The 25742-nt window shown below is 41.7% G+C and overlaps 1 protein-coding gene across 4 annotated transcripts in view; it reads left to right on the top strand.

Moving 5' to 3' along the window:
* Positions 1-22895, top strand: part of FAM110B (family with sequence similarity 110 member B) — a 73516-nt gene extending 50621 nt beyond the window's left edge. For all 4 annotated transcript variants that reach the window (XM_083747946.1, XM_083747949.1, XM_083747948.1 and 1 more), the window contains exon 2: positions 19724-22895. In XM_083747946.1, the coding sequence (XP_083604072.1) occupies positions 20071-21183 (1113 nt within the window). In that variant the 5' untranslated portion in view covers positions 19724-20070 and the 3' untranslated portion in view covers positions 21184-22895. The remainder of the gene's footprint in view (positions 1-19723) is intronic.
* Positions 22896-25742: the final 2847 nt, after the last annotated feature.

Here is a 25742-nt window from a genome sequence, read left to right as displayed (position 1 = left end):
CACCTGGCTTGAGAGCAGTACATGTGAAAAGGATCTAGGAGTCTTGGTTGACCACAAACTTGACATGAGCCAACAGTGTGACGCGGCAGCTAAAGAAGCCAATGCAATTCTGGGCTGCATCAATAGGAGTATAGCATCTAGATCAAGGGAAGTAATAGTGCCACTGTATTCTGCTCTGGTCAGACCTCACCTGGAGTATTGTGTCCAGTTCTGGGCACTACAGTTCAAGAAGGACACTGACAAACTGGAACGTGTCCAGAGGAGGGCAACCAAAATGGTCAGAGGCCTGGAAACGATGCCTTATGAGGAACGGCTAAGGGAGCTGGGCATGTTTAGCCTGGAGAAGAGGTTAAGGGGTGATATGATAGCCATGTTCAAATATATAAAAGGATGTCACATAGAGGAAGGAGAAAGGTTGTTTTCTGCTGCTCCAGAGAAGCAGACACAGAGCAAGGGATCCAAACTACAAGAAAGAAGATTCCACCTAAACATTAGGAAGAACTTCCTGACAGTAAGAGCTGTTCAACAGTGGAATTTGCTGCCAAGGAGTGTGGTGGAGTCTCCTTCTTTGGAGGTCTTTAAGCAGAGGCTTGACAACCATATGTCAGGAGTGCTCTGATGGTGTTTCCTGCTTGGCAGGGGGTTGGACTCAATGGCCCTTGTGGTCTCTTCCAACTCTATGATTCTTTGATTCTATGATTCTGTGTCTCTATAATAAGTGAGGCTCAGCCAGAATAGGGAAAATTTTGGAAGGTGTCTGTTACTGGCTTGAAAATGTTTGCCTGTGCAAAGACATCAAAAACAATGGTGCTTGCATTGAATGGTCACATGATATCACTTTGTAGATTACTCGGGCTAAAATGTTTAATGCCATCATCACACTTATTACATGATGCCCGAGTGATTAGGATAATGTTCTTATTGTTGTAAAAGGATGCAGTTTCTTATCAGGCACTTAGCAGCCTTTGAAGAGCAGAGAAAGGTATTAGCAGACAGGTAGAGGGCAGTTTTGTCCATTGAAAATGCTACCTTTTGTGCAAAAAAAATGCATGTGAGTACTTGTATAACCAATGGCTGACATATGAATTGCTTGATGTGCCCATTCAGTTAACTCTGTAGACCCCCTGTAGTGTCCCCAAGATAGAACCCTGGCTGTCTTAAGCATGATGTCTGTGGCATACAAAAGGAATAAACAACACTTGGGATTTAAAGCAGCTGATATTCTAACTTGGTTCTGTGCTCTTCTTCTCTCTGCACTTCCCTCTGCATAAAAGTTTTATTCTAAAATAATTTTAAGAGCAGGCAGATAAGGTGGTATACCTGTGTCTGGGTATCACTGCAAACTGCCATGGTTTGCATGAATGAATTATGTATAGGAATTCATAATCAAATGTCATTTTTCTAGCCAAGTTTCTCCCATTCCCATACCCCCAACTTACTAATTTTCTGGGTGGAGGAATATTCTTTTCCTTCCCTCATACAAGTTCACACCTCAAAACTAAATAAAAGCACAGATTTATTACCTCAAACTGCTTTTTTTTGGGGGGGGGACTTGGCTTGGCTCTTCTGACCTTTTTTTGGAATTCATATCTCTCCTTCCAGGAGAACTAAAAATGTAGTCTAGCACGACAGTTTATTGGTATATTGAAGCAATTATTTCTACATAATAATGCATAGATAATATGCAACGGTGTTGCTTTCAAATCTGTGTTACTTTATCTTTTAGGTATAAATTCCAAGAGATACATTGTATTGTTAGGTAGTCGTTTGCAGGTAGATGTGCTGGCCCATAAGAAAAATGGCAAAATCTGCATTAGGGGATTACCTTCATTAGGCCAACCACATTTTATGCTGAATATAGGATGCAGCTACAGCAGGCGTCAGCTGCATCCAACGTACAGTCCAGAGAGTGCATATCAACCCCACTCCCTTCATGATACACATGTATACTGTTGTGTGCTGGTGCTGCGCTTGTGATGACAAATGGGAGTTAGATGGCACCTCATAATATCAGTTTAAACTTTTTCAGAGTTTTCATATTTAGCCTGTGGAATGCTAATGATGCTGTTCTTCAAGAGCAATCACAGAATATAACTGGCCTCTTGTTTGATAACTATTCAGTCACTTGAAAAATGTGTTGATTTATTTCTACTCTCTTAAAGTATTTTTTTTCTTTTCTTTTTTGGTAGGACTGAAATTACTGCAACACTGACATGTAATTTTCATCCTAGGTTATCTGTGCCAAGAACAAATACCACTTACACTTCTGCAACACAAAAATAATGTGCTGCAGAAGAAGAAATAGAAATGGTTTAATTTAAGCACAAGCTTAGCAAGTTCCTTATTTACTGAACTAACGTTTTGTTGGAAACAAGATTTTTTCCCCAACAATGTTTTTAATTTTAATGTGCTATATAAACAGCAGCTTGTTTTGGAAGAGGCTGCATGATAGAATTTGAAGTACTTCAACTGGGTTTAATTTCCACTGCATTGAAGCTAGTGACTAAGCTTCCATTGAAATTGAACAAAAGAGATAAATAGAGTCAAGAATGTGCAAGGATGAACATTAGGGGGTGATATTTATTTTTATTTGTTCTCGTCTTGTTTATTTATTTTCTTTGATTTATCTCTCTCCTGATCCAGATGTTAATGGAGAAGTATAGCTTCAGGTCACCAGCATACTGATGTCACTATGTTCCAAAACTCCCAATAACTTAGTAATAATAATAATAATAATAATAATAATAATAATAATAATAATAATTTATTGAATATCTACAGCACCTTCACCCAAGGATCACAAGGATTACAATATAAAAACACAAAGATGCATAACAAACTAAAACAATAACCACACACAAACATGGTTTAAAAGGCCATAGATTGTTTAATTAGCCAAAGCCATAGCATATAGATGTTAAATAGCATTGGAAAGAAAATAGTGCCCCAGGGAACCCCATAGCACAGGTGCCAGGTAGTCTTAAGAGCACTCCCCCAATGCTGCTCTTTGGACTTGATGATGTAGGTAGGAATGGAACCCCTATAGTACAGTGCCTCTGATATCCACCCTACACAGCCAGTTTAGAAGGATGCCATTGTCAATAGTATCAAAAGCTGCTGAGATATCAAGTAGTAGCAACAGGATTGAACTTCCCAACCCTCTCCCATTACAGATGACTGTCCCCCAAAGATCCTATGCAGAAGAAATACATAGAAGATTCACTTTCAAGTGTGCCTTTCTAAGTACTAACATATAGCAGAGTGTTAAAGGTGGTATTGTGCCTATTTCTCAGTTTTAAGCAAAAACTCTTAAGGTACAATAAGTCTTGTCCACTCCACGGATTGTGTCATAGACTGGCTGGATGCCAAGGAGTGATGGGAGGCGCCAGCTGAATAACCCCCAAGGGAATAAGACTCAGGGCCTGAGATTTGGTGGTGGGATGATGATGATGATGAGTGGTCAGAGGGAGAAGACTGGGAGGAGGAGGTGTTGGAAGCTGAAGAGGTAACAGGGTTTGGTGAGCAGGAAGAGAGCAGTCCAGAAGCAGAGGCCAAAGAGGAGGGAGATCAAGAAGCAGGGATATGAGTAAATCTGGTGATGAAGCCAGGGTGTCTTCCCCTCCTGCTGTGACCAGTTCCCCTCCCATTCTGGTCTCCTAGAGGAGGTATGAAGATGGAGGAGCAAAGACAGGCACGGCGATGGAGTCTCCGATTGCTTGGGAAGGGCCCAAGGGAAGACTTAGGACAACTGTAGAAAGGTGGGGTCCTTCAGTCCCCACAACTGCCTCATAGGAGCAGGATCTACCAGGATGAGTTGCTGTGCTCAGTAGGCCTGGCCTCCTGAGCTGACATTTCCCCCTTGAATAAAAAGTTAACTGCACTGACGCTATGTGATTGATTGCTGACCTACTCCTGAAATCCGCTCCTGAAAGATTGTTTTCTGCTGCAAGTTTCTTGTAGATGAAATATATGGAGTGGTTGCAGAAGCACTCTGTCTAACCCTAACTATTGGAGGGGATCACTGTTTCCTTTAAGAGGTTTTACAGATGAGCTGTACAGGCTGGTGCCTTTACTCCATTTTCCTCCTCCAAACTTACTACTTTAGAGCATAGGTAGGAATTCAGTGGTCCTCCAGATGTTGCTGGACTACAACTCCCATCATCCATCATGCTGGCCAGGGCTGGTTGGTGCCCAACAACATCTGGAGAATCACAGATTTCCTCTCCATATCTTCCTTGTTCCTTCCTAAATACCTTCTGACATTTAACAGCTATTTGTTATTTTTTAATTATACCATTGCCCCTTTTAAAATAACTTTGAATTATTTGTGGTTCATGCATATATTTTCCACTTGCATCTAATAAGTTTTAATGTTCAAACATTTTTTCATTAACTTTCTTTACTGCTGCTTGTGCCATAAAGCTTTTCATCTGTCTTTTGAAGAAAATCGGGTTTGATTGCAAATATATCACCATTGCACACAGCTTGCTCTCTGTGTATATCTTTTAGCTTGTGTTGGGACTATTGGAATATTCAGTCTTTCCACCCATAAGCCATAAAATTATCCATATGGGTACATCTACACTTGGAGAGGTTTAATGATATCATATTAAATATTCCCAGGCTTTCTTGTCATGTTTTCAGTCCTGTATTATTGGAGGGAGAAGATGGAATGAGAGAGAGGTTTGGTCTGAAAAGCATTGTCCATTTTAGTGCATGTTCAGCATATATTCTACAAGTAAGGTTTGCATAGTTTAAAGTTTGATCAGAATGTCCAGATTTTTAAAAATGATATATATTGAATTTTGTTATTTCTTTAAAAGCAAGCAAATCCTGCCTCTTTCTACTATTACTGGTACATACTTCCTTATTTAAAAAATGTATTGGCTACTTCCACTTACTTTGATCTTTCTTTCTTTCTTTCTTTCTTTCTTTCTTTCTTTCTTTCTTTCTTTCTTTCTTGTGTTAAATAAATTTTTATTGTTTTCCACAATTTAATTCCACATTAACACCAATAAAAAAAGAACATTTTTACACACACACCCAATCCCCATTTGTAGCAATATCTTTTCAAAACCTTTTCTTCGAGATTCCAAGAATCTCTGGACTTCCCTCCATCCCCTCTTCTGGTTCTTTATATAAACAAAATTCTCTTATATTTCCATATCCATTTACCCAATTTTCTAATAATTACACATAGTTAATCAAAACTTAGTAACACTTCAAATCATTTACCATTATTTAACACATACGCCATTAAAGCGTCTAGAATATCATTTAACACAACTTTATGCATTCCACATCTGTACTTAACTATTATTTTTTCTTCTAATTTTATCCCCATCTCTATTAATTGCAAGCATTTAATCAGAGCCTGCTCACTTACTTTGATTTTGTTGTGTCTCTGTAATAAATCAAACCAACAAGCACATCTATGGTGATCTGGGTTTCAAATTCATTTTTGTTTGTAAGCCAAGTGGACACAGAGAGGGTGGGTGTCAAGATAATTGGTATTCCCACAATTGTTGGACAGATTTTATAACAAGAATAGTGTCTGTCTTAAGAACAGGAATGTTGTCACATCAGCCAGGCAACTGGAAAGAAAGCAATTGAATGGAAGAAAGGAATTGTAATAATGGATTGGATTTGTGAGGAACAATGACAAGTTTTGCACTCTCTTCTGTCTAAACTGTTCGGTGGGTCACTGAAATGGTGACATCTCACTAGTCAAAATGGCATGATTTAGGGTAGTCATATATATGTTTCTCTGGTATAGTGAATTATTTGTATTGGGGCTCTGAAATGATTCACAGATCTGTTTTACTATAGTGCTACATTGTTGAACTAGGTCTCAGAGAACATTCCGCTCTGATTCACTGGGTGACCTTGGGCCAGTCACCATCACTCAGCCTAACCTACCTCACAAGGTTGTATGGAAGACAAAATGGGGAGGACAAAACAATGCACTGTATATCACATTGAGCTCCTTGGAGAAAAGTTGAGATATAATTGCAGTGCTTTGGGAGGACCCGGGGGGGTGTAAAAAATGAAGTGCCAGTGCTCATATCTTGATAAAACTGCCTTGGGTGCCAACACAGAGTGGCTGCCATAAGCAACAAAACAAGATGGTGGTACTCTATAAACTGTACAGGTCTAGTTAAATAAATGTGTTGGCCTTGGAGTACTTTGTCTGCAACATTGGTAGATATCTCTGGCAGATAGGTTGCCTCTGTGTGTGATGTCCAAGATAATTCAGGGAAAGGATCTCTGCCCCCAGCCTCAGGGTTCCAGGGCTGTTCTACTGCTGTAGAAGTGCCTGGATCCAGTTCATTGCAAAAAATGAAGTATCAAGGGTTACACCAGCAATTATCAAACAAGCTGTATAGATAAGACAGTTGAATTCAATTGTGAGTTAGCACTGTGTATTCTAATTGGCTCTATTACATTTTGATTGATTGGTCTATGCTTCTGTATCCTATACATCTCTAGTACTAAAACTGAGCTTATAAACTATGATTGCATTTGACAGAGGTTATGCAGTTTGCTACTTGCTCAGTGTTTTCAATCACAAGGAATGAGATAAAAGTTTGAAAGAGCAATTCAGCTGAGGATTGGGCATTTAGTATCACTAGCTGTGCTGTGCCAAATTTACTCAGATCAGGAGAACAAGCTATTGTGATTATTATTCTCCATATAAAAGCATGATGGAGCATCTAAATATAGAAACCCAGCATACTCTTCCCATAATACAATTACTGATATATATTTATTGCATAGGCCTTGTAAATATTTTTGTGCAAATTTGTCTTGGAATATCTAAAGCAAAAAATAAAAATGAGGGGATGTTTCAAAGAATTATCTTAAGTGTTTCCAGCATTTGATGCTGTAACCCACTTCGCCTTAAAACATAATTATTGTAACTTAGATATCAGTTTACTAATTTACTTGTTTTCCTGATGTCTTCTGTAATTCTTTCCTCCATCAGTCTACATTTAAATATAAAGTTTAATAACTTGTACTTGAGGTCATTTTACTTTATTTATTGGAAATTCACCGAAGAAACAGAAACAGTAATGAAATCAAGGTTTGGACTTTGAGTTTCCTTAAGGATAACTGTGATAAAATTTGTTGAACAGTGCATAGCATTTTCTTTTCTTTTTAAAAAGCAAGTATCAATGTTTATCAATTATGCTGGGATTTATCGCCCCATTGCAACCCATTGTTTCAGGTATCATGCACCCCTCCTCTTGACACCACCTCTCTCTCCCCCACCTGTCCAGGCATAAACACCTACCCATCTCCTGACATCAGTGAAGTGCATGCAGCTGTGAAAAAACTTAATGTGCTGATGATTATGTGAGGCTTAATGTGTTGTGAGCTAGAATTGCTGGAGAGGGTGGAACTCTTTGTTCACCTTCAGCAGAAAGGATTTGCATTTCATCTGCATTTGACTAAGAGCTACACATTAGTTTACACTTAATCACTGTTGTATTATATTCAGAATCACTCCCTGTAAATTGTAAACACTACCATGCATGAAAGCAGTTTTCTTGGAATGTGCCTGGATCTGAGTCATGCCAAACACTGAATTTGTGTCCATAGAGAGGAAACAAATTGCCCCATGGAAAGCAGTTTATTGAAACCAATTAAAAAACAAACAAACCCAAAGGTGACTGCTTGAGCTACTACAGATGGATTTTTGATAAATTCAGAGTTTTGCAAGTAAATTTGATACTCCCTTGCTGCTGTTCTGCCAGATTTGCTCTCAAAGACTGACTGAATGCTAAAATATATAAGTGCTTAGAAGTTACTACTTTGCTTTGCAAAAATATATTATTCTGCAGGAGTTGTGCTACAGGACTTCAAATGTGGTGAAAATAGTTGGATACATATCTTCCCTATTGTTATTTGAGACACTTGATTTTCTCTTCTCATGGACACCTTGAAAAACTATTTTGCCTTGCAGAGTTAATCAAGGGAATTCCCACAACTCAAAGTGTCCCTATTTGAAATGCAGTACAGATCCCTCGGCTTGTAAAGCGAGATGAGCACTGCAACCCCAGAGTTGTCTGCAAGTGGACTTATCTGTCAGGGATCCTTTATCTTTACCTTTACAGATCCATGCACCAGATATATCCTGCTGTGGGTTTCTTTTTTTAAGTTAGCACTTTAAATCAAAGCAGAAGAGAAAATGTCTCTCCAGACTTGTGTTCATTGCAAATATGTAAAAAGTAGTCCATGCATTTTGCAGTTGCATACATGCAGTTTTGCAGGATGCAATTGCATTTGGAGGTTTGAGTCTTTAGATAGGTGCAAGGCAGGGCTTTCTGTTGTGCATTCACGATATTTGTAGCCTGCTGTGATTACTGAGTTCTTTTTGCACAGTTAGACAAATAAAGGTTGTTGGTGAGCATTTTTTGTTTGTTTGTTTGTTTACAAGTGTTGTGAATAAAGTTTGTAGAGAAAATGGTAGGTGAAATAAGTGGAATTACTGAGAATTGCTGTTTCCTTAGGGAATAGCTATGTTCATGAGACAGATTGAGGGAAGGTTGTGTGACTGTGTGGGAGTCTCGCCCCACCCACTACTCCTGGAATGTGCTCCCTGACATATTATCTTCTTCTTTGGCGATCACTCGTAGCCGAGTAAGATTGTCTTCCATAAACACAGGGGGATTTTGGAAGACGCCTGTGTGTGAATTTGTTTTATGTGTGTAGATCAGTGCACGCTGACCAACACAGTCTTCACAGTAAGGCTCTGTTCCGATGGCATGAGTAGTCACAACGACCAGTAGATTCTTATCTGCTGCAGCCTTCATCTGCCTTCACAGCTGTTGTAACATACCGCTTGTCATCATCAGCCTGTTCTGCTGTAGAGGACTTCTTGGAACATTCTTTGTCTAGTTCCTTCCCTTTGACCATACTGCCTTGGGTGACCCTGACGGCTTTGCTCACAAGAGTCATAGGAACGTGCAAGCCCACTCACCATGACAAGGTGATGATCTACCGAGTGAGAACATATTATAGTAGTCATGTGGCTCTCATCTCCAAAAGGTTTTCCCACCCCGCTATAGAGAGGGTTCTTATGGGGAAGAGGCAGTGCAGGGGCATGTATTTGGAGGAAGAACAGAATTGGAGATGCCTCTCCTCTTAACAACAACAACAACACACCCTGAATATCTTGTTTGTATTGTGTTAATTTTGTAGGTATGTCCTTAATAGAAAGAGAATGGGAAGTTTGCTTTTATTGAAATTCAGTAGCAGACATCTATGCTAAGTTGGGTGATGGAAGTTATGGAGGGATACCAAATTTGACAATAAAATGTTAAACATGGACCTGCAGCAAAATCTTGCTGTGTACAGTACTCTTGTTCAGTGTGCCAGCCAGCCATGTCTTCTTTCAGGCCACCACAATCAGTTTTCTCATGCCCAATTTATACTTACCATATTGTGGTGACTGAGCATGCTGGGTCATCATTGAACTGTTTGGTAGGTGCACAGTTGCTCCCTTGGATTTTTTTCCTAAATGGTGGTTTGTACAGGCAATCTGCACTTTGTGCACATTCAAAGAATGTGCAACCATGCACGCACGGGCCATTTTTGGACCCAAAGAAGATGGAGTGGTGTAGGGTTGTAATGGACTTATGCATTCTCCACCGACTTGTGCAATAACCTGGAACGCAGCCCTCATGCCAGTTGGGGCTTGCCTAAACTTCTGAAATGGGGCTCCCTGAAACATGCTGATATCTTGCTCAATACCTTTGTTTTGCCTGCCTAGTCTTCCTAACTTGGTACCTGAATCTGTTGCTGGATTTCCTTTATATTTTAGTCCCTACTCTCACTCTAAAACTCATCTTCAGGTTTCTCCTAAAATGCCATTGATTCTACCTGCAATCAATCAATCAATCAATCAATCAATCAATGCAATTATCAATGAAAGGAACAGCTAAGTAAACCACAGTACTTTAACAGACACTGCCTAAGCTGTACTAATCCATAATTGCTGTACTAATCCATAGATTGGGTGGGGCAGGTTCCACAGGGGGAGATGTATAGGGACACCCGATCTCAGTGATCACGGGCAGGAGGAGGAGTTATGCTAAGACCAGACCATGTCATTACCGAGGAGACAGGTTTAGTCGTTGTTTGAGGACTATCCCTGCCTCCAGGTCTGGTCCTGACCGAAAGGATACAGTAATCAGCAAGGGAAACCCACATGACCTGAAAGTGTTGCTGTGCAATGCCAGGTCAATGATTAATAAAACCACTGCCATCCACGACCTGATTGTGGATGGAGGATTTGATCTGGCATGTGTGACAGAGACCTGGTTGGATGAAGCAGATGGGCCTGTCCTTGCCGCTGCTTGCCCACCAGGTTTCTCTTACGCACAGCAACCCAGGTCATGTGGGCGGGGAGGGGGGGTTGCAGTGATTTTTAGGAAGTCATTAGTCTGCACCAGGCGTCCTATTGGGAAGACCCAGTTTTCTGAGTGCATGTTCTGGAAGTTGGGCAATAAGGGCAGTACAGGATTCCTACTGGTGTACCGACCTCCCCGCTGCACCAAGGATTCCCTGCCCGAGCTGCTTCAGGTCGTGGCGGATATGCTCCTGGAGACACCTAGCTTGGTTGTCCTGGGGGATTTTAACATCCATACCGACACGACCTTACAAGGGGCCGCTCGGGACTTCGTGGAAAGCATGGCCTCCATGGGGCTGTCCCTGAATAAGTCTGGCCCAACTCATAGCCACGGACATGCCTTAGACTTGGTGTTTACCTCTACGGATGTTGGTGATCTGACATTAACTAAAAGCGAAACAAAAGAAGTGCCATGGTCAGATCACTTCCTGGTGCAACTGGACTTCTCCGCAACCCTTCCCCTTCGCAGGGAGGTGGGACTGATTCGGATGGTCCGCCCCCGCCACTTAATGGATCCAATTGGCTTCCAGAGAGTGGTAGGGGATGCTTTATCCCAAGTTGATGGCCTTTCAGCTGATTCCCTGGTGGCCCGCTGGAATGCGGAGTTAACCAGGGCTATTGACTGTCTGGCTCCGAAGTGCCCTCTCCGATTGCATGGAGCCCGGACAGCCCCGTGGTTTTCCCCGGAGCTGAGGGTGATGAAACAATCGTTGAGACGGCTAGAGCGCCGGTGGTGGAAAACTCATTCTGAATCAGACCGGACACGGGTTAGAGCTCAACGTCGAGCCTACCAAGTGGCAATGGCGACGGCGAAGAGGGCCTTCTTCGCTGCCTCCATTGCATCTGCAGAAAACAGCAGCAGGAGACTTTTTCAGGTGGTTCGCAATCTATCAGAACCACCTGTAGCACCGGGGCCTGGTAGGGACCCCAAGATCTCCTGCAATGCTTTTGCAAAGTTTTTTGCAGATAAAATCGCTCAGATTCAGAAGGAGGTAGACTCCACTGTGGGAGCAGGGCCAGGGCGGGAGAGTGCTAGAGTTCTGTCTGGTCCTGTTACATGGGATCAGTTCCAATCTGTTACCTCCGAGGATGTGGACAGGCTGCTTGGACGAGTGAAACCGACCACCTGTCTCCTTGATCCTTGCCCATCCTGGCTGATAAAAGCGAGCCGGGAAGGGCTGGGCGATGGGCTCTGCGGGGTGGTGAATGCTTCCCTCTGTGAGGGAGCCTTCCCAGACCCGCTGAAAGAGGCGGTCATTAAACCGCTTCTTAAAAAAACATCTTTAGACCCGGCCAATTTGGCCAACTATCGCCCAGTCTCAAATCTGCCATTCTTGGGCAAGGTGATTGAGCGGGTGGTTGCTGAACAACTCCAAGCACGCCTGGAGGAAACAGACCATTTGGATCCCTTCCAATCGGGATTCAGGCCTCACCATGGGACTGAAACTGCCTTGGTCGCGCTGGTTGATGATCTCCGGTGGGCTAGGGACAAAGGTGAGAGCTGTTTCCTAGTTCTGCTGGATCTCTCAGCGGCCTTTGACACCATCGACCATAACATCCTTCTGGACCGTCTAGAGGGGCTGGGAGCTGGGGGCACTGTCATGCAGTGGTTCCGCTCCTTCCTCCTGGGCCGTGTCCAGAAAGTGGTGGGGGGGTGAGTGTTCAGACCCCTGGGCTCTCACTTGTGGGGTGCCTCAGGGTTCTGTCCTCTCCCCCATGCTTTTTAATATCTATATGAAGCCGCTGGGAGAGATCATCAGGGGGTTTGGACTGGGTGTTCATCAGTATGCAGATGACACCCAGCTCTACCTCTCCTTTAAATCAGAACCAGTGAAGGCGGTGAAGGTCCTGTGTGAGTGCCTGGAGGCGGTTGGAGGTTGGATGGCGGCTAACAGATTGAGGTTGAATCCTGACAAGACAGAAGTACTGTTTTTGGGGGACAGGGGGCGGGCAGGTGTGGAGGATTCCCTGGTCCTGAATGGGGTAACTGTGCCCCTGAAGGACCAGGTGCGCAGCCTGGGAGTCATTTTGGACTCACAGCTGTCCATGGAGGCTCCACCTGGTACGCAGGCTAAGACCCTACCTCCCCGCGGACTGTCTCGCCAGAGTGGTGCATGCTCTAGTTATCTTACGCTTGGACTACTGCAATGCGCTCTACGTGGGGCTACCTTTGAAGGTGACCCGGAAACTGCAATTAATCCAGAATGCGGCAGCGAGACTGGTGACTGGGAGTGGCCGCCAGGACCACATAACACCGGTTCTGAGAGATCTGCATTGGCTTCCAGTACGTTTCCGAGCACGATTCAAAGTGTTGGTGCTGACCTTTAAAGCCCTAAACGGCCTCAGTCCTGTATACCTGAAGGAGCGTCTCCACCCCCATCGTTCAGCCCGGACTCTGAGATCCAGCGCCGAGGGCCTTCTAGCGGTTCCCTCATTGTGAGAAGTGAGGCTACAGGGAACCAGACAGAGGGCCTTCTCGGTAGCGGCGCCCGCCCTGTGGAACGCCCTCCCATCAGATGTCAAAGAGATAAAGAATTACCTGACGTTCAGAAGACATCTTAAGGCAGCCCTGTTCAGGGAAGTTTTTAATATGTAATGCTGTACGGTTTTTAACACTGATTGGGAGCCGCCCAGAGTGGCTGGGGAAAACTCAGCCAGATGGGCGGGGTATAAATAATAAATTATTATTATTATTATTATTATTATTATTATTATTATTATTATGCCCCTATCCCATTTGTTTTCCTTTATTTCATAGTTGCCTCTGTTATTCAAACTTTTATATCCATGGGTCACAAATCTGTCTTTTCTGGCATGTTTTTCTCCATATCTGAAGCTGCTGTCTTGATCTAGAGCACTAAGAAGATCAATATTGGATCCAACTTATCTAAATTTCTCTTATTATCTTAAAGTGAGGTTGTCCTTTATCTCAGCACTGTAGCTGATTCCAGACTCTGCAAAAACCATGAAATTTTTGCAATATTCCAAGAACACTTGGAATTCCAAGTCATATAGGTGGAATCTACACACATTAAAAAAACTCTGTGAAAATGCTTTTTTAAGAAATATTTTGAAAAATACATTGAATTTTGCATAGTTCACTGGTACCATCTAGTGTCACATCTGTATATTGCACATTTAGTAGGGACGCGGGTGGTGCTGTGGTCTAAACCACTGAGCCTAGGGCTTGCCAATGGGAAGGTCGGAGGTTCAAATCCCTGTGATGGGGTGAGCTCCCATTGCTCGGTCCCAGCTCCTGCCCACCTAGCACTTCGAAAGCATGTCAGTGTGCAAGGAGATAAATAGGTACCGCTCCAGTGGGAAGATAAACGGCATTTACGTGTGCTGCTCTGGTTTTGCCAGAAGTGGCTAAGTCATGCTGGCCACATGACCCAGAAAAGGTCGGCTCCCTCAGCCAGTAAAGTGAGATGAGTGCCGCAACCCCAGAGTCGTTCGTGACTGGACTTAACTGTCAGGGGTCCTTTACCTTTACATTTTAGCTGAGTTCATAGTCAGCTTGCAAGAAATCTAGGTGCAGATAAGCAGGGCAAAGCACAGCTGGAAACTGGCTTACTGCCCTAATCTGCTTCTAAAAGACCTCTCTCTCCCCAACCCCCTTTGCATGACCCATGGTGTCTATTTGGGAAGATATCTGATGTTTTCTTCTTAAGAGTTAAATGACCAATTTCCTCAGAACACTTTCACTTTGACTTTTCTGGCATCCAGCTTATCACACTTCACAAATGCTAGCATAGAAGCCATTCTCCCCCACTGACATGCTCCCCAACACAGAGGAGGAAAAAGCAATGCCCAGGAGTTTTCCACTTTTGCTTCCGCTATATGTATAATTCACACTAATATTACTCAGCATTCTTCCTTAGATATAAGATTGGATTTTAAATACAAAATCAGACCACTAAGTTTGAGTCCAGCAGCACCCTGTAGGATCCCAGGGTATCCACAATGGCTATGTTGCAGCTCCTCTGTCAGAGGCAGCATGCTGGAGATTACAGGTGACGGGGTCTTGTTGCACTCATGTCTTCCTTGCAGGTTTCCCACAGGCATCTGGTTGGCCACTGTGAGAACAGGGTATTTTCCTAGATGGGCCATTGGCCTGATCCAGCCAGCTCTTCTTACGTTCTTATTTAACCAATTGCTTTTCTTCTAGGGTCACAGGAGCCTCATTTTCAGAGAGATAACCTCTCCACCTTTGCCTACATCCAGTGCAACTGTACCATAGAAAACAACATCTTGTACCTGCTTCATTTTTTTCTGTTTCACAGCTCCTAAGGCAGTGGAAAATTTGCCTTTCATCTTGCTAGATTAATACCAAAATAAAAACCCTAAGATGCACAAGAAGTGCAATAACTTCCTTTAACTAATACCTGACTATCAGAGACTTAAGTGTGTCTTTGCTTTGATGGCTCATATACCAAAGGTTCATCTAATCCAACATTTTGTTCTTCGTAGCCAGGCAGATACTTGAGAAGCTCAGAAGCAGGCCATGAGTTCAACAGTATACTCAGCACTCATGTAACCCAGCCACTGGCATTCAGAGGCATACTGGTGACCTTGGAAGGTAGAGCATAGCCATCATGCCTAGTAGCCAGTTTGCCTAATCTCTTTTCTTGTTGGACAAGAAAAATCCTACACGATGGTTCTTGAACTCTCATCTCTTAAGATTTCTGGTATTCACCACAGGACAGTCATTAAATCTCAGTCAGCCTTTCTTTATTTGAGGCTGCATACACAACATATATTTAAAGCTCTCTTAAAGCACACCTGGACCAAGAATCCTGGGAACTGTAGCTTTTACCCCGCCATTGAACTACATTTCCCAGCACCTTTTACAAACTACAGTTCCCAGGCTTCTTGTGAGTGGAGAAATATGCTCTGAATGTATGTTGTGCACAGACTGATTCTCTCTCACATCCAGTACTACGACTGCTTGTTTTATGGGCTTTTTAAAATATCCAAAATCTTTCATTTTTTCCTTGTCAGGCCTGAGCAAAAGGGCAAGGAAGAAAACAAAGAAATAAGCTAGTTTCTAAGCACACATTTTATATGTAGCACTAGGTTTTTGTTTGCTCTGTTCGTATTTGCTAGTAATGTCGAAATAGGCTGGGGACACTCTCTGTTTTGCTCTTTATCCAATGTTCTCCCATGGCTGATTTGGAAAGCCATGTACACAAGAGGTTAACCACAATCTACACCTATCCTGTCGTTTCTTAAGAAATACTGCATTTTGATCCATTTCCCCCACAAACCTGCTTCGATCCGAATTGAGAAAAAGAATGACCTAGCTGTGTTTTAAGCCAGTAATGTGCGCACTGCCTTAGATTGCAACAAGAGTAATCATGGTTTTTTTCCAGGGTGCTTTGAAAGCTAGTATAGTAGCCCTAAGATAAAAGGCTAATAGCAGAACACAAAGGGATCGCTTAAATAGAGAGTTCCAAAGAGTTTCCATTATTAATGATGTATAAGAGAGGGGAAGGATGGAAGCCAATAAATAGTAACCTTTACAGTGCCGTTATTGCAGAGAAGGCTGTTTTTAAGTAGCAGTCAAAAGGTAATAGGGTATAGTGCTATAAAGTTTTATGAATCACTATCCAGAAAACAAGATGATGGTTCAGCAGGGTATTCTGAACCCTTAACTGATTTGTTAACATATATATGAATATATATGTTATATGACTATATGAAGTCAGATTTTGAAGTGGATATTTTAGCTCTACTTTCTAGAGATATTCAATTCAACATCTACATGCCATTGAAGAGATCTTTTTTTTTTATGGCCAGCATGTGTGCAGCACAACAATGGTCTGATTTAAGTTTCTAAAATTAAGTTTTGAGTCATGTCTCTCCTTGAAATACAGTGGTACCTCAGGTTACATACGCTTCAGGTTACAGACTCCGCTAACCCAGAAATAGTGCTTCAGGTTAAGAACTTTGCTTCAGGGTGAGAACAGAAATCGTGCTCCGACGGCGCTGCGGCAGCAGGAGGAGGCCACATTAGCTAAAGTGGTGCTTCAGTTTAAGAACAGTTTCAGGTTAAGAACAGACCTCCGGAATGAATTAAGTACTTAACCAGAGGTACCACTGTAAACAAATCTCCCTTTCCAAAAGACATAGCTAAGGGATGAAATTTGGCACACAGTGTTGCTTAAAAACTTACAACACCCTTTTGAAGGACAGTTCCACCTAGTGAGAAATCAGTAAGTCTATTCATAATCCAGATGCAAGGCTTTTTGTGTTTGACAACCTTTTAAAGAGAATAATTTGCATCTGAGGGCATATGAGTTACACGTGTGCCAGGTTTTAACCCAGTTTGTTTGTTTTTTACATGCTACTGAATTTACATTTTAGAAACTGAATTTAGATCCTCATTTACTGAAATAACACTGCAGTTCTGCAGTATAGAGAGAGAAATAGAGATGCAAGGCATGCCATATCACAGCTGATATGTTTATGGTGTCAGTGTATCAGGACAGTGATTGTCAATTGCAGCATCTTCCAGGAATTGATTAGTACCTTCTGCAAGAAACTTAGAATTCACTGCAGATTTAGTATAGAGTCACAAAAGCAATAAAAAGGGCCAGAATATAGTAACAGGAATCAGGACATTCCTTGGTGCTTGTTTTATTACTAGTATCTGCTGATTATATGGAACAATAAAGAACAATAACAACAACAACAAACTTTGAGTCAAGGGTGGGGGGAATCTAACTTAAAATATGAAACTAACAGCTTTTGTGATGGGAACATCTATTGTGAAAGCGGAGCTTGAGCTTTGATCGATAAATGGCATCCATTGACATTGAGCTTAGACTTCTGATACAGAAAGGGCACAGGTTAGTCCTGCATTGTCTGTGCTGTAAATAAATGCAACAACAGTTTACTTGCTATGCTGTTCTTCCTTTTCCCTTCCACCACCACCACCTCAGACTTTTGGGGGATATGTGTGTGACAGGGGGCTATAGGGAAATAGGGAGAGAGAAAATTTCCCCTCTTTCACAAGTACCTTGCATCAATAGAGGGGGCAATGGAGGCTAATTACCAGCCAGTGTTTGTATGGCTGGAACACTTGCTTACCACACTCTTTAAACATCTTAGGTTTTGCAGTATTGCATATACTTTCTGGTTGGATATTCAATATAGCTTTGTTGCATAATTTGCTGCCTTTTTTGTAGCCTTAGTGTTCCATAGTGTGCCTGGTAATGCCTATTAAAGAACTCATTCCATATTCTTAATGTCACTAAATGATGTATAATTCTGTCTTTATTACTATGTTTATTTCAGCAGTTACTGGGGAAGTATAACAAACCTTTCCTGTTCTATGAAGCTTTAAAGAACTTTTATTGAGTTGGATACTAATAAGTAGATTAAGAGATCTTAAGAATTAATAATATATGTGAATTACTGGTGTCATAATTTCAAAGCAAGAAATAATAATAAATATTTTTATACCCGTGTAACATCTCTGAAAAAGAAAGAAGTTATGTTCTGTTTGAGTGCATTAATAAAATGTTACCATATTGTGTTTTTATTTAATGCCCATGCTGGTAACATAATTTGCTTGTTAAAAGGGAAGATATATAAAAACGCTTTTGGATCCTCCACTCAGTCCCAGTGCAAGGGCGTGGGGAGCACTTTCACACCCCTGGCGCAGAGCTACCCTCTATTCCTTTGATTTATGTCACTTCAAAATGAGATGTTTTCATACAAGCTGCCATATTGGATTAAACTAGTTTTCTGTCTAACTCATTATTTTGCCTGCTGACTGTGACCAGTCAGATACTATTGTGTGATTCTCGTGCAAGGCATGATATCTTGGTCTGTTGCTCCCCAGCATTAGATAATCACAGGTATAGGTATAGGAATGGTGTTTCATGGCTTGTAGGCACTAAGTACCCTCTGATGGTAGATTAATTTGCTTGCAATTCAATTAGGTTGTTATGGTTTTCACCCTGCATTATCAGCCATGCAATTCATCATTTACCACCAGTAAGTTGCAGCTGTGTTGATGGCAGATTCATTAATTCATTCTCTGCCCACCAGGTGTTGCCACTACATCCTGTTTCCTTCCCCTTTTGTTGCTGGTGCTTCTACTTGAAGAAATACCATAACACCAGCAGTAGTAACTATAGCAGAGGAAAGGCTATAAGCATAGTTGAAGGGAAAGAGTATTAGGTAAAGAAGTAGTGAGTGAGCAAGAGTAACAACAATAGGGTGGAAGGACTGGGGCGTGAGTAGGCAGAGCAAGTAGAGGAGACAGGAGTCCCCCTTTGAGAGGTAAGGTTTGCAAGATGGATTTATTTTGTAACTGATTTTGGCGTGTGATCATATGAGATCAAAAGGGTTCTGTACACAGCATTTGAAACACGTTGCTTCACTCAAAGAATTCTGGGCACTCTAGTTTATCCCTCACAGGGTTTCAATTCCATCACTCCGGAACAAACTGCAGCACCCAGAATTCTTTAAGAAGAAAAATGTGGTCTGAATGTGCTTTAAAGGTATAGCGAGTACGGAGCCAATGATGAAGAAAACCTAAGATCAGAAGGAGATGTTTGTCTTAGACATTTGTAGCATTTGTCTTAAACATTCCAGAGGGAGAGCCATGATAGTCTGTTGCAGAAGCAACAACAAAATGTGTTAGTCTTTTAAAGGTGCCACAAAACTCCTTGTTGTTTAAACATTCACAGCAGAGACAAACATTGAGAGAGAAGGGAGCTATTGCTGTTTTTAACTCTGCATAAACTGTTCAGTATAAAATACATGAATTAAGATCATCTAGGCAAAACGCCAACAGCTGCGGTTCTGGTTTTCTTTTGTGACAATAGATATAGCAGGAGGGATTATTAAATTTTCCCTCCCGGTTGGTCCTTTTCATTCAGCCTCTTTATCATGTTTCAAATGACAGTCAGAAATATAGGGACAGCCTTGAAAATTCAAGAGACCACATAAAATGTCTAAGCAAGAATATGATTTACCGTATAAGCCTGCAGCTTTGTCGCTGTAACTTATTTTTTTAAAAAACAACATTTGAAACCCAGGCTTAGATTACAAATAACTAACATCTTTAAAAGATGCATAAATATACCTACATAGAAGTGCATTAATCCCAGTTTGTTAATCCTATATTAATAAGGCGCATGCCATTAGTCGAAAGTATGATGGAATGTTTTAGCTTGAACAGTCCACAGCTGTAGCTCAGCCAACAAATGAAGGGGTGTGGAGAGAGATCTCTGTTGCTATAGCTGTGATATCATACACTGTTACTAACATGTGGTTGGTTATTTTGCATTTCAGATCACTGCTTGTAGTGGAGCACAAAGGAACCGCAGAGACTTCCACGTCCTTCATTGAGAAGAAAGAAGCCAGCAGAGCAGGATTAATACAGGCTTGTTTCTGGTGGTCTTCTTATACAAAGGCTGCCTTCGAGGGTGGGGGAAGAAGGAAAAAAAAACACACCGTGCTTATTTAATGAGCTGTGAAATGAAGCGCTGCTGCTGCTGCTGCTACTGCTGCTGCTGCTAACCTCCCAATTCCTAGATTCATCTGCTATTCATTGTGCTTAATATACATGTTTCTGCACTGTGCATTTAGAAGATCCCAGAAAGGAATTCAAAACGGCTGCCGGGGAAAGACCACCAAACATGCCTACAGAAACACTACAGACAGGTAGCATGGTGAAACCTGTTAGCCCCGCCATCACTTTCACTTCAGCCGTTCCACTCCGCATTCTAAACAAAGGACCTGACTATTTTCGCAGGCAAGCAGAGCCTAACCCAAAAAGACTTAGTGCCGTGGAGAGGCTGGAAGCTGACAAGGCAAAATACGTTAAGAGCCAAGAGGTCATCAACGCCAAACAAGAGCCTGTGAAACCAGCAGTGCTTCCCAAGCCGCCAGTGTGTCCTGCAGCCAAGCGGGCTTTGGGCAGCCCTACCTTGAAAGTGTTTAGCAACAATGCAAAGACTGAGAGTGGTGTCCAAAGGGAGAATCTGAAGCTAGAGATTTTGAAAAACATAATCAATAGCTCAGAGGGCTCTAGTTCAGGTTCGGGTCACAAACATAGTTCACGAAACTGGCCTCCCCACAAATCCGATTCAGGAGACCTTAACCGGCATTCGTTTGCAGAATCCTTAAAGGTTTACCCCACCCAAGGCCGTAGCAGTCCTCAAGAAAGCAACTCCAATGTGGGTAGAAGGCTATTGGGACAGTCGCCAGAGTCATTCTTGCACGTTTCCCATAGCTCATCAGACATTAGGAAAGTATCTAGTGGCAAAACCTTAAAAGCAATACCGTGCAGTAGTTCAGCTCCACCTCTCCCTCCCAAACCCAAAATTGCTGCCATCACCACGCTGAAATCGCCAGAGATGGACACAGTAGAATCCAGCTGTGGAGTCAGTAGACGACCTTCTCTACAGCGATCGAAGTCAGACTTAAGTGACAGATACTTTCGAGTTGATGCAGATGTTGAAAGATTCTTTAACTACTGTGGACTGGATCCTGAAGAACTTGAAAATCTTGGGATGGAAAATTTTGCAAGGGCTAACTCTGATATTATCTCTCTCAATTTTCGCAGTGCAAGTATGATCAGTTCAGACTGTGAACAGTCTCAGGACAGCAACAGTGACCTTAGAAACGATGATAGTGCCAATGACCGCGTGCCATATGGCATTTCTGCAATCGAAAGAAATGCCAGAATCATCAAGTGGTTATACAGCATCAAGCAAGCTAGAGAGTCACAGAAAGTGTCCCATGTGTGAGTTGGATCCGCAGGGGGGCAAAGAGGGACTGTATCTTTGTGAATATTGTGAAGGGTTGTGAAGTCTACTTGAAGTCTTAATACACTTCTCAGATCTCTTTTTGTGTTGCTTGTTGTGCAATGTTTTCAAGTTGCATGCCTGTCAACATGTGAACTGACCTGGCTTCCACTTGAACAATAACTAGCTACAGAGCCTGGCTAAGCATACACACATTATCTGCCAAAAGTTTAAGACCAGAATCTAAATAGGGCTTTGTTTATGAACAAATTGTTTACATTAAATGGTTATATGGCTTCTTTTTTCTAGATCTGTAGGTCCCTTGTGGTTGTTTTTGGGGTTTTGTTTTGTTTTGTACATTTTTGTGTGTGTCTTGAGCACAGGTATAGTTAAGACACAGGACAGAAACTGCCAACCTAAGATTGTTATAGCACCGTGCATTAGAACGGCATAGTAGTCTGTGGAATGAATGGGTCAGATTACCAATAATAATAATAATAATAATAATAATAATAATAATAATAATAATAATTTATACCCTGCCCATCTGGCTGGGTTTCCCCAGCTACTCTGAGCAGCTTCCAGCACATATAAAAACATAATAAAATGTCAAACATTACAAACTTCCCTATACAGGGCTGCCTTCAGATGTCTTCATCTGTGAATAGCAGTAAAAGGCAGTGGTATAGGGCTGAGGTTGCAGGGAGGGCGGGGGCTGGCCTGTCCATGAACTACATTGTAAATGCAATTATTTTTCTTTCTTTCTTTCTTTTTAAAAAGGTTGTTTACCTTTCAAAGAAAGGATACACAGGTTTTCTGTCGTAATCTTCTAACTGAATCCCCCCTCCACACCCACCCACACGCCTGGTGCCCCCATATACAGCCTTTTTACAAGCAGTGGTCTGGAAAGCTATAAACTATTTTTTTGATGTAGCAAGAATGGTAATGGTTTGGTTTCCGCAATCAAGGGGTATTTTGAAAAGAGGCTGGGAAAATGAAAAGGATGGGTGACATTTTAAAGGAAACTTCCTTGTCTTAAACTTTTGACAGGAATGGTTAGATCCTGTTTGCTGATCTTTGAATGCCTTTAAACTAGACAAAGCACATCATGATTACAAGCTCCTGCTGCTGACTACTTTTTTCGTAGACCTGTTTGAGCAGTTCATGAACAGAAAATGGAAGTACACAGCCATATCAGTATAATAAGAGCCTCTTACCCAGAAGTTTAAACACACTCAATATAGCTGAACTATATCTGAGAAATTGTGATTATGTTGTCTTAAATATGTTATATCTTAAGGCTGTGGAAGTTTGTTACAGCTCTAGGAAACTGTAGAAACATGACAGTATGTAGCTTCTTCTTTTTTGTACCCTTCTCTTCCTCCTTGCACCGTATGATGTTTAGTGCTGCACGTCAATCTGTTACACTTTTTTTTCTTTTGACAATCTTGTGTCTTCCCAATGGTTTAACTGTCATGTCAAAGTGGCAGTTGTGGTGCATAGCAGAGAGTTGAAAGTGCAGTGGTCTGCTTCATTATTATTATTATTATCATTATTATTATTATTCATGCTTTGAAGTACTTTGCAGCACTCTTATACTTCATCAGCTAATAGGAAACTTTTTCTTGTGTAAATGCTGTAAGACTTTGTACATATTTCAGTTCTTACGAGATCTTTAAAAAAAAGTGTTATGCTAATAAATAGCTCTTGGTGCAGCTACTGGTCATGAGTTTCTCTGTTTGTACTCATTATGCTAAAGTGGGCACAGGAAAAAGATTGAATGTAATGAGTGTGAAAGCAACTCCTGGTTAAATGTATAATGGAAACAGTCCCCATCCCCTACCTCAACCCTTTTACTGCTAGACTAGGCATAATCAGGGTTGCTGTTATTGTTAAAATTTGTAGTCTTAGCCTTCAACCCCAAGGTTCCCAGGGCAGTGCATAACAATACGTTTGTTCATCAATTCAATAAGTTTATTGTGCTAGCCAAAGGCCATAACAGTTCATAACAAAATCAACATAAACGTCATAAAGCAAATATCAAACCAATATATCAGGAAATCAGAATCAGGGAACCCAGCAGCAATCTATCTGTTACATCAGCCCAGATCATATACTTTTGTTTTTGTATAATTATGTATTTTGTACTCTTATTCGGTATCTTTCTGTTGTGAACCACCCTGGGATCATCAGATGAAGGGCAGTATACAAATTTGAATATAATAATAATAATAATTAATAATAATAATATGCCTGTAGAAATTAATGCATCTGAATCTGACACCTAAAAACAGTGTAGGCAACAGGTGGGTCTCGATGGGGAGAGAATTCCACAACCAGAATGCTACAACAAAGATCCTAATCCACATCATTACATCACGAGATATCAACAGAACTAAGAACAAGGCTTCTCTTGGAAATCTTAAGGCACGGGATACCAGGTAATAGGGGAGGCATTGTTTTAAATACTTAGGCTATATAGATGCCATAGGCCAAAGTCAGTATCATAAATTGGGCCAAGTAGAAAACAGGCAGCCATTAGATATCCTTAAGGCTAGGTGTTACAAATGTAGGGAGCTGTGTTATACCAGAGTCAGACTGTTGGTTCAACTATCACACCATTGTCTATTTTGACTGGCAGTGGCTCTCCCAGCCCCACCTGGAGATGCAAACTTGCCTTCTAAGGCTAAAAGAAGAGGGGGTGATTTTCATGAGGGCCACATCTGGGCGTTAGGATTAAAACCTATCTCCTCACACACTGTCTCCTCTTTAGAGGCCATTCCTGAAAAAAAGTCGTTCAGGTATAAGTATGTGTCCACAAGAGCAGAGATGAAAGGAGGTGAAGAAGGTAACTTTTATCAATTAGTACCAGAATTTTAACAGATCACTGGGGCTCAGAGGCATGTGCTCAAGAGTTTTTAAATAATGCAGATATAAATTTGTTATACCTTTATGCAACTTGTCACCAAAATCCATCCTGAAAAACAGCCAATGCAAATACCAGTTCTTAAAAAGGGATCTAAGGGAGAGTCACAACAGTTAGCTAGTTACTCTTTGTCCTAGGTCAATTGGTAGAATTATTAAAGCTAGAATTATTATTTGTATTTTATTTTACTGGAGTACAAGTGCATATATTGCCACACAGAAAAACACAAATGTGAATAAGGGCATATAACGAATATGAATGAAGTCGTAGCCCAAAGGACCAATAAGTTAGATTACAACATGATAACCATAATGTCAAATAAGTGAATCTTTCAAAAAGGATGAATTAGGCAGGGGATGAATACTTGACACCCCTTTGTTGATGTGATGAAGGGAAATCACATTTCAAAGAAGTCTTATTTAGCTGCATCACTTGCCAGTCTACTTTGACATGTTATCTTTCAGGTACTGCCCAAAAAACATAATTCTGGACCAATTCTGAACTGAATATCTAGAGAAGCATTTACAGTTATATCTGCCTCCATTCTAGCTGCTATAAGGAAGAATACGATGAGGTTCTTCTGGAGAAGCTGTTATTGATGCTCTTCATATACACACACATACATGCAAAATGGTAACTTGGAGCAATGCAGTATGTTTAGACATACAGTGTCTGATATGTCCTTAAACCCTGTTCCCAGAATGTCTTAACCACTTGACCAGCCCACCCCATGCAGATCATACACACCCCTTTCCTTGCATCTCCTCCAGCACATGTGAGAGACATTGTTCCATCGATGTTGCAAAAATGGTTTGGGGTAAGATAGCACCTATGCATGAGTTTCAAGGAAACCATACATACTGAAGCTGAGGTGGACTTTGCGGAGCACTTTGGTCCGCATGAATGACAAGCGAAGTTCCAGAATAAAGGTTCCTTCATCCATTCCTCATAGAGTTCTTAAAACTTCATTGTTATCAGAAGACTGAAAATGAATACATTGCAAATGGTGGATACTACATGTTCAGGAACTGAGGTAACACGTGCCTTTTCAAACTGTAAGAGCGTTGCCTGCTGAATATTTAGAAGCTTAGATGCAAATGAGCTTATTTGATGGTGTAGCAGCCAGTTAAACTGATACCTTGAAGCTTTTCAGCAAGTTGTGCTTTGCTTTGCCATCTACCCTTAATAAAGAAGTCTGGTATTCTGTTCAGTCTGCATTTTCCACAACCAATGCATTTCTTACTGTATTTTTTGCTCCATAAGACGCACCTGACCATAAGGTGCACCTAGTTTTTAAAGGTGGAATGCAATAAAACAAATATTATTTAAAGGGAGCGCTGAGCAGAGCCTGTATGCATCCCAGGCTCTGCTCAGCGCTCCCTTTCACAAGCTACACGGAGTGTGCGTCCAGCGCTTGCAGGCTTTTCCCCAAGGAGGGAGAAAAGTCACTGACGGGCTGCCCTTCTCCCTCCCGCAAAAGCCAGGGATAGCAGTGCGAAGCCTCCACAGGGCAGCGGGATGAAGGCTCCCCGCTACCCTCCAGAGGCTTCGCGCCGCTAAGGCAGAAGCTAGAACTGCTAGAAGGAGCACTGCACAGCGCTCTCTCTAGCTGTTCTGGCTTCTGGGGTAGCCCGCG

This window comes from Podarcis gaigeae, assembly GCF_964106915.1.
Source record: "Podarcis gaigeae genome assembly, chromosome: 7".
Classification (NCBI taxonomy): Eukaryota; Metazoa; Chordata; class Lepidosauria; order Squamata; family Lacertidae; genus Podarcis; species Podarcis gaigeae.
This window is presented reverse-complemented; position numbering and strand designations above follow the sequence as displayed.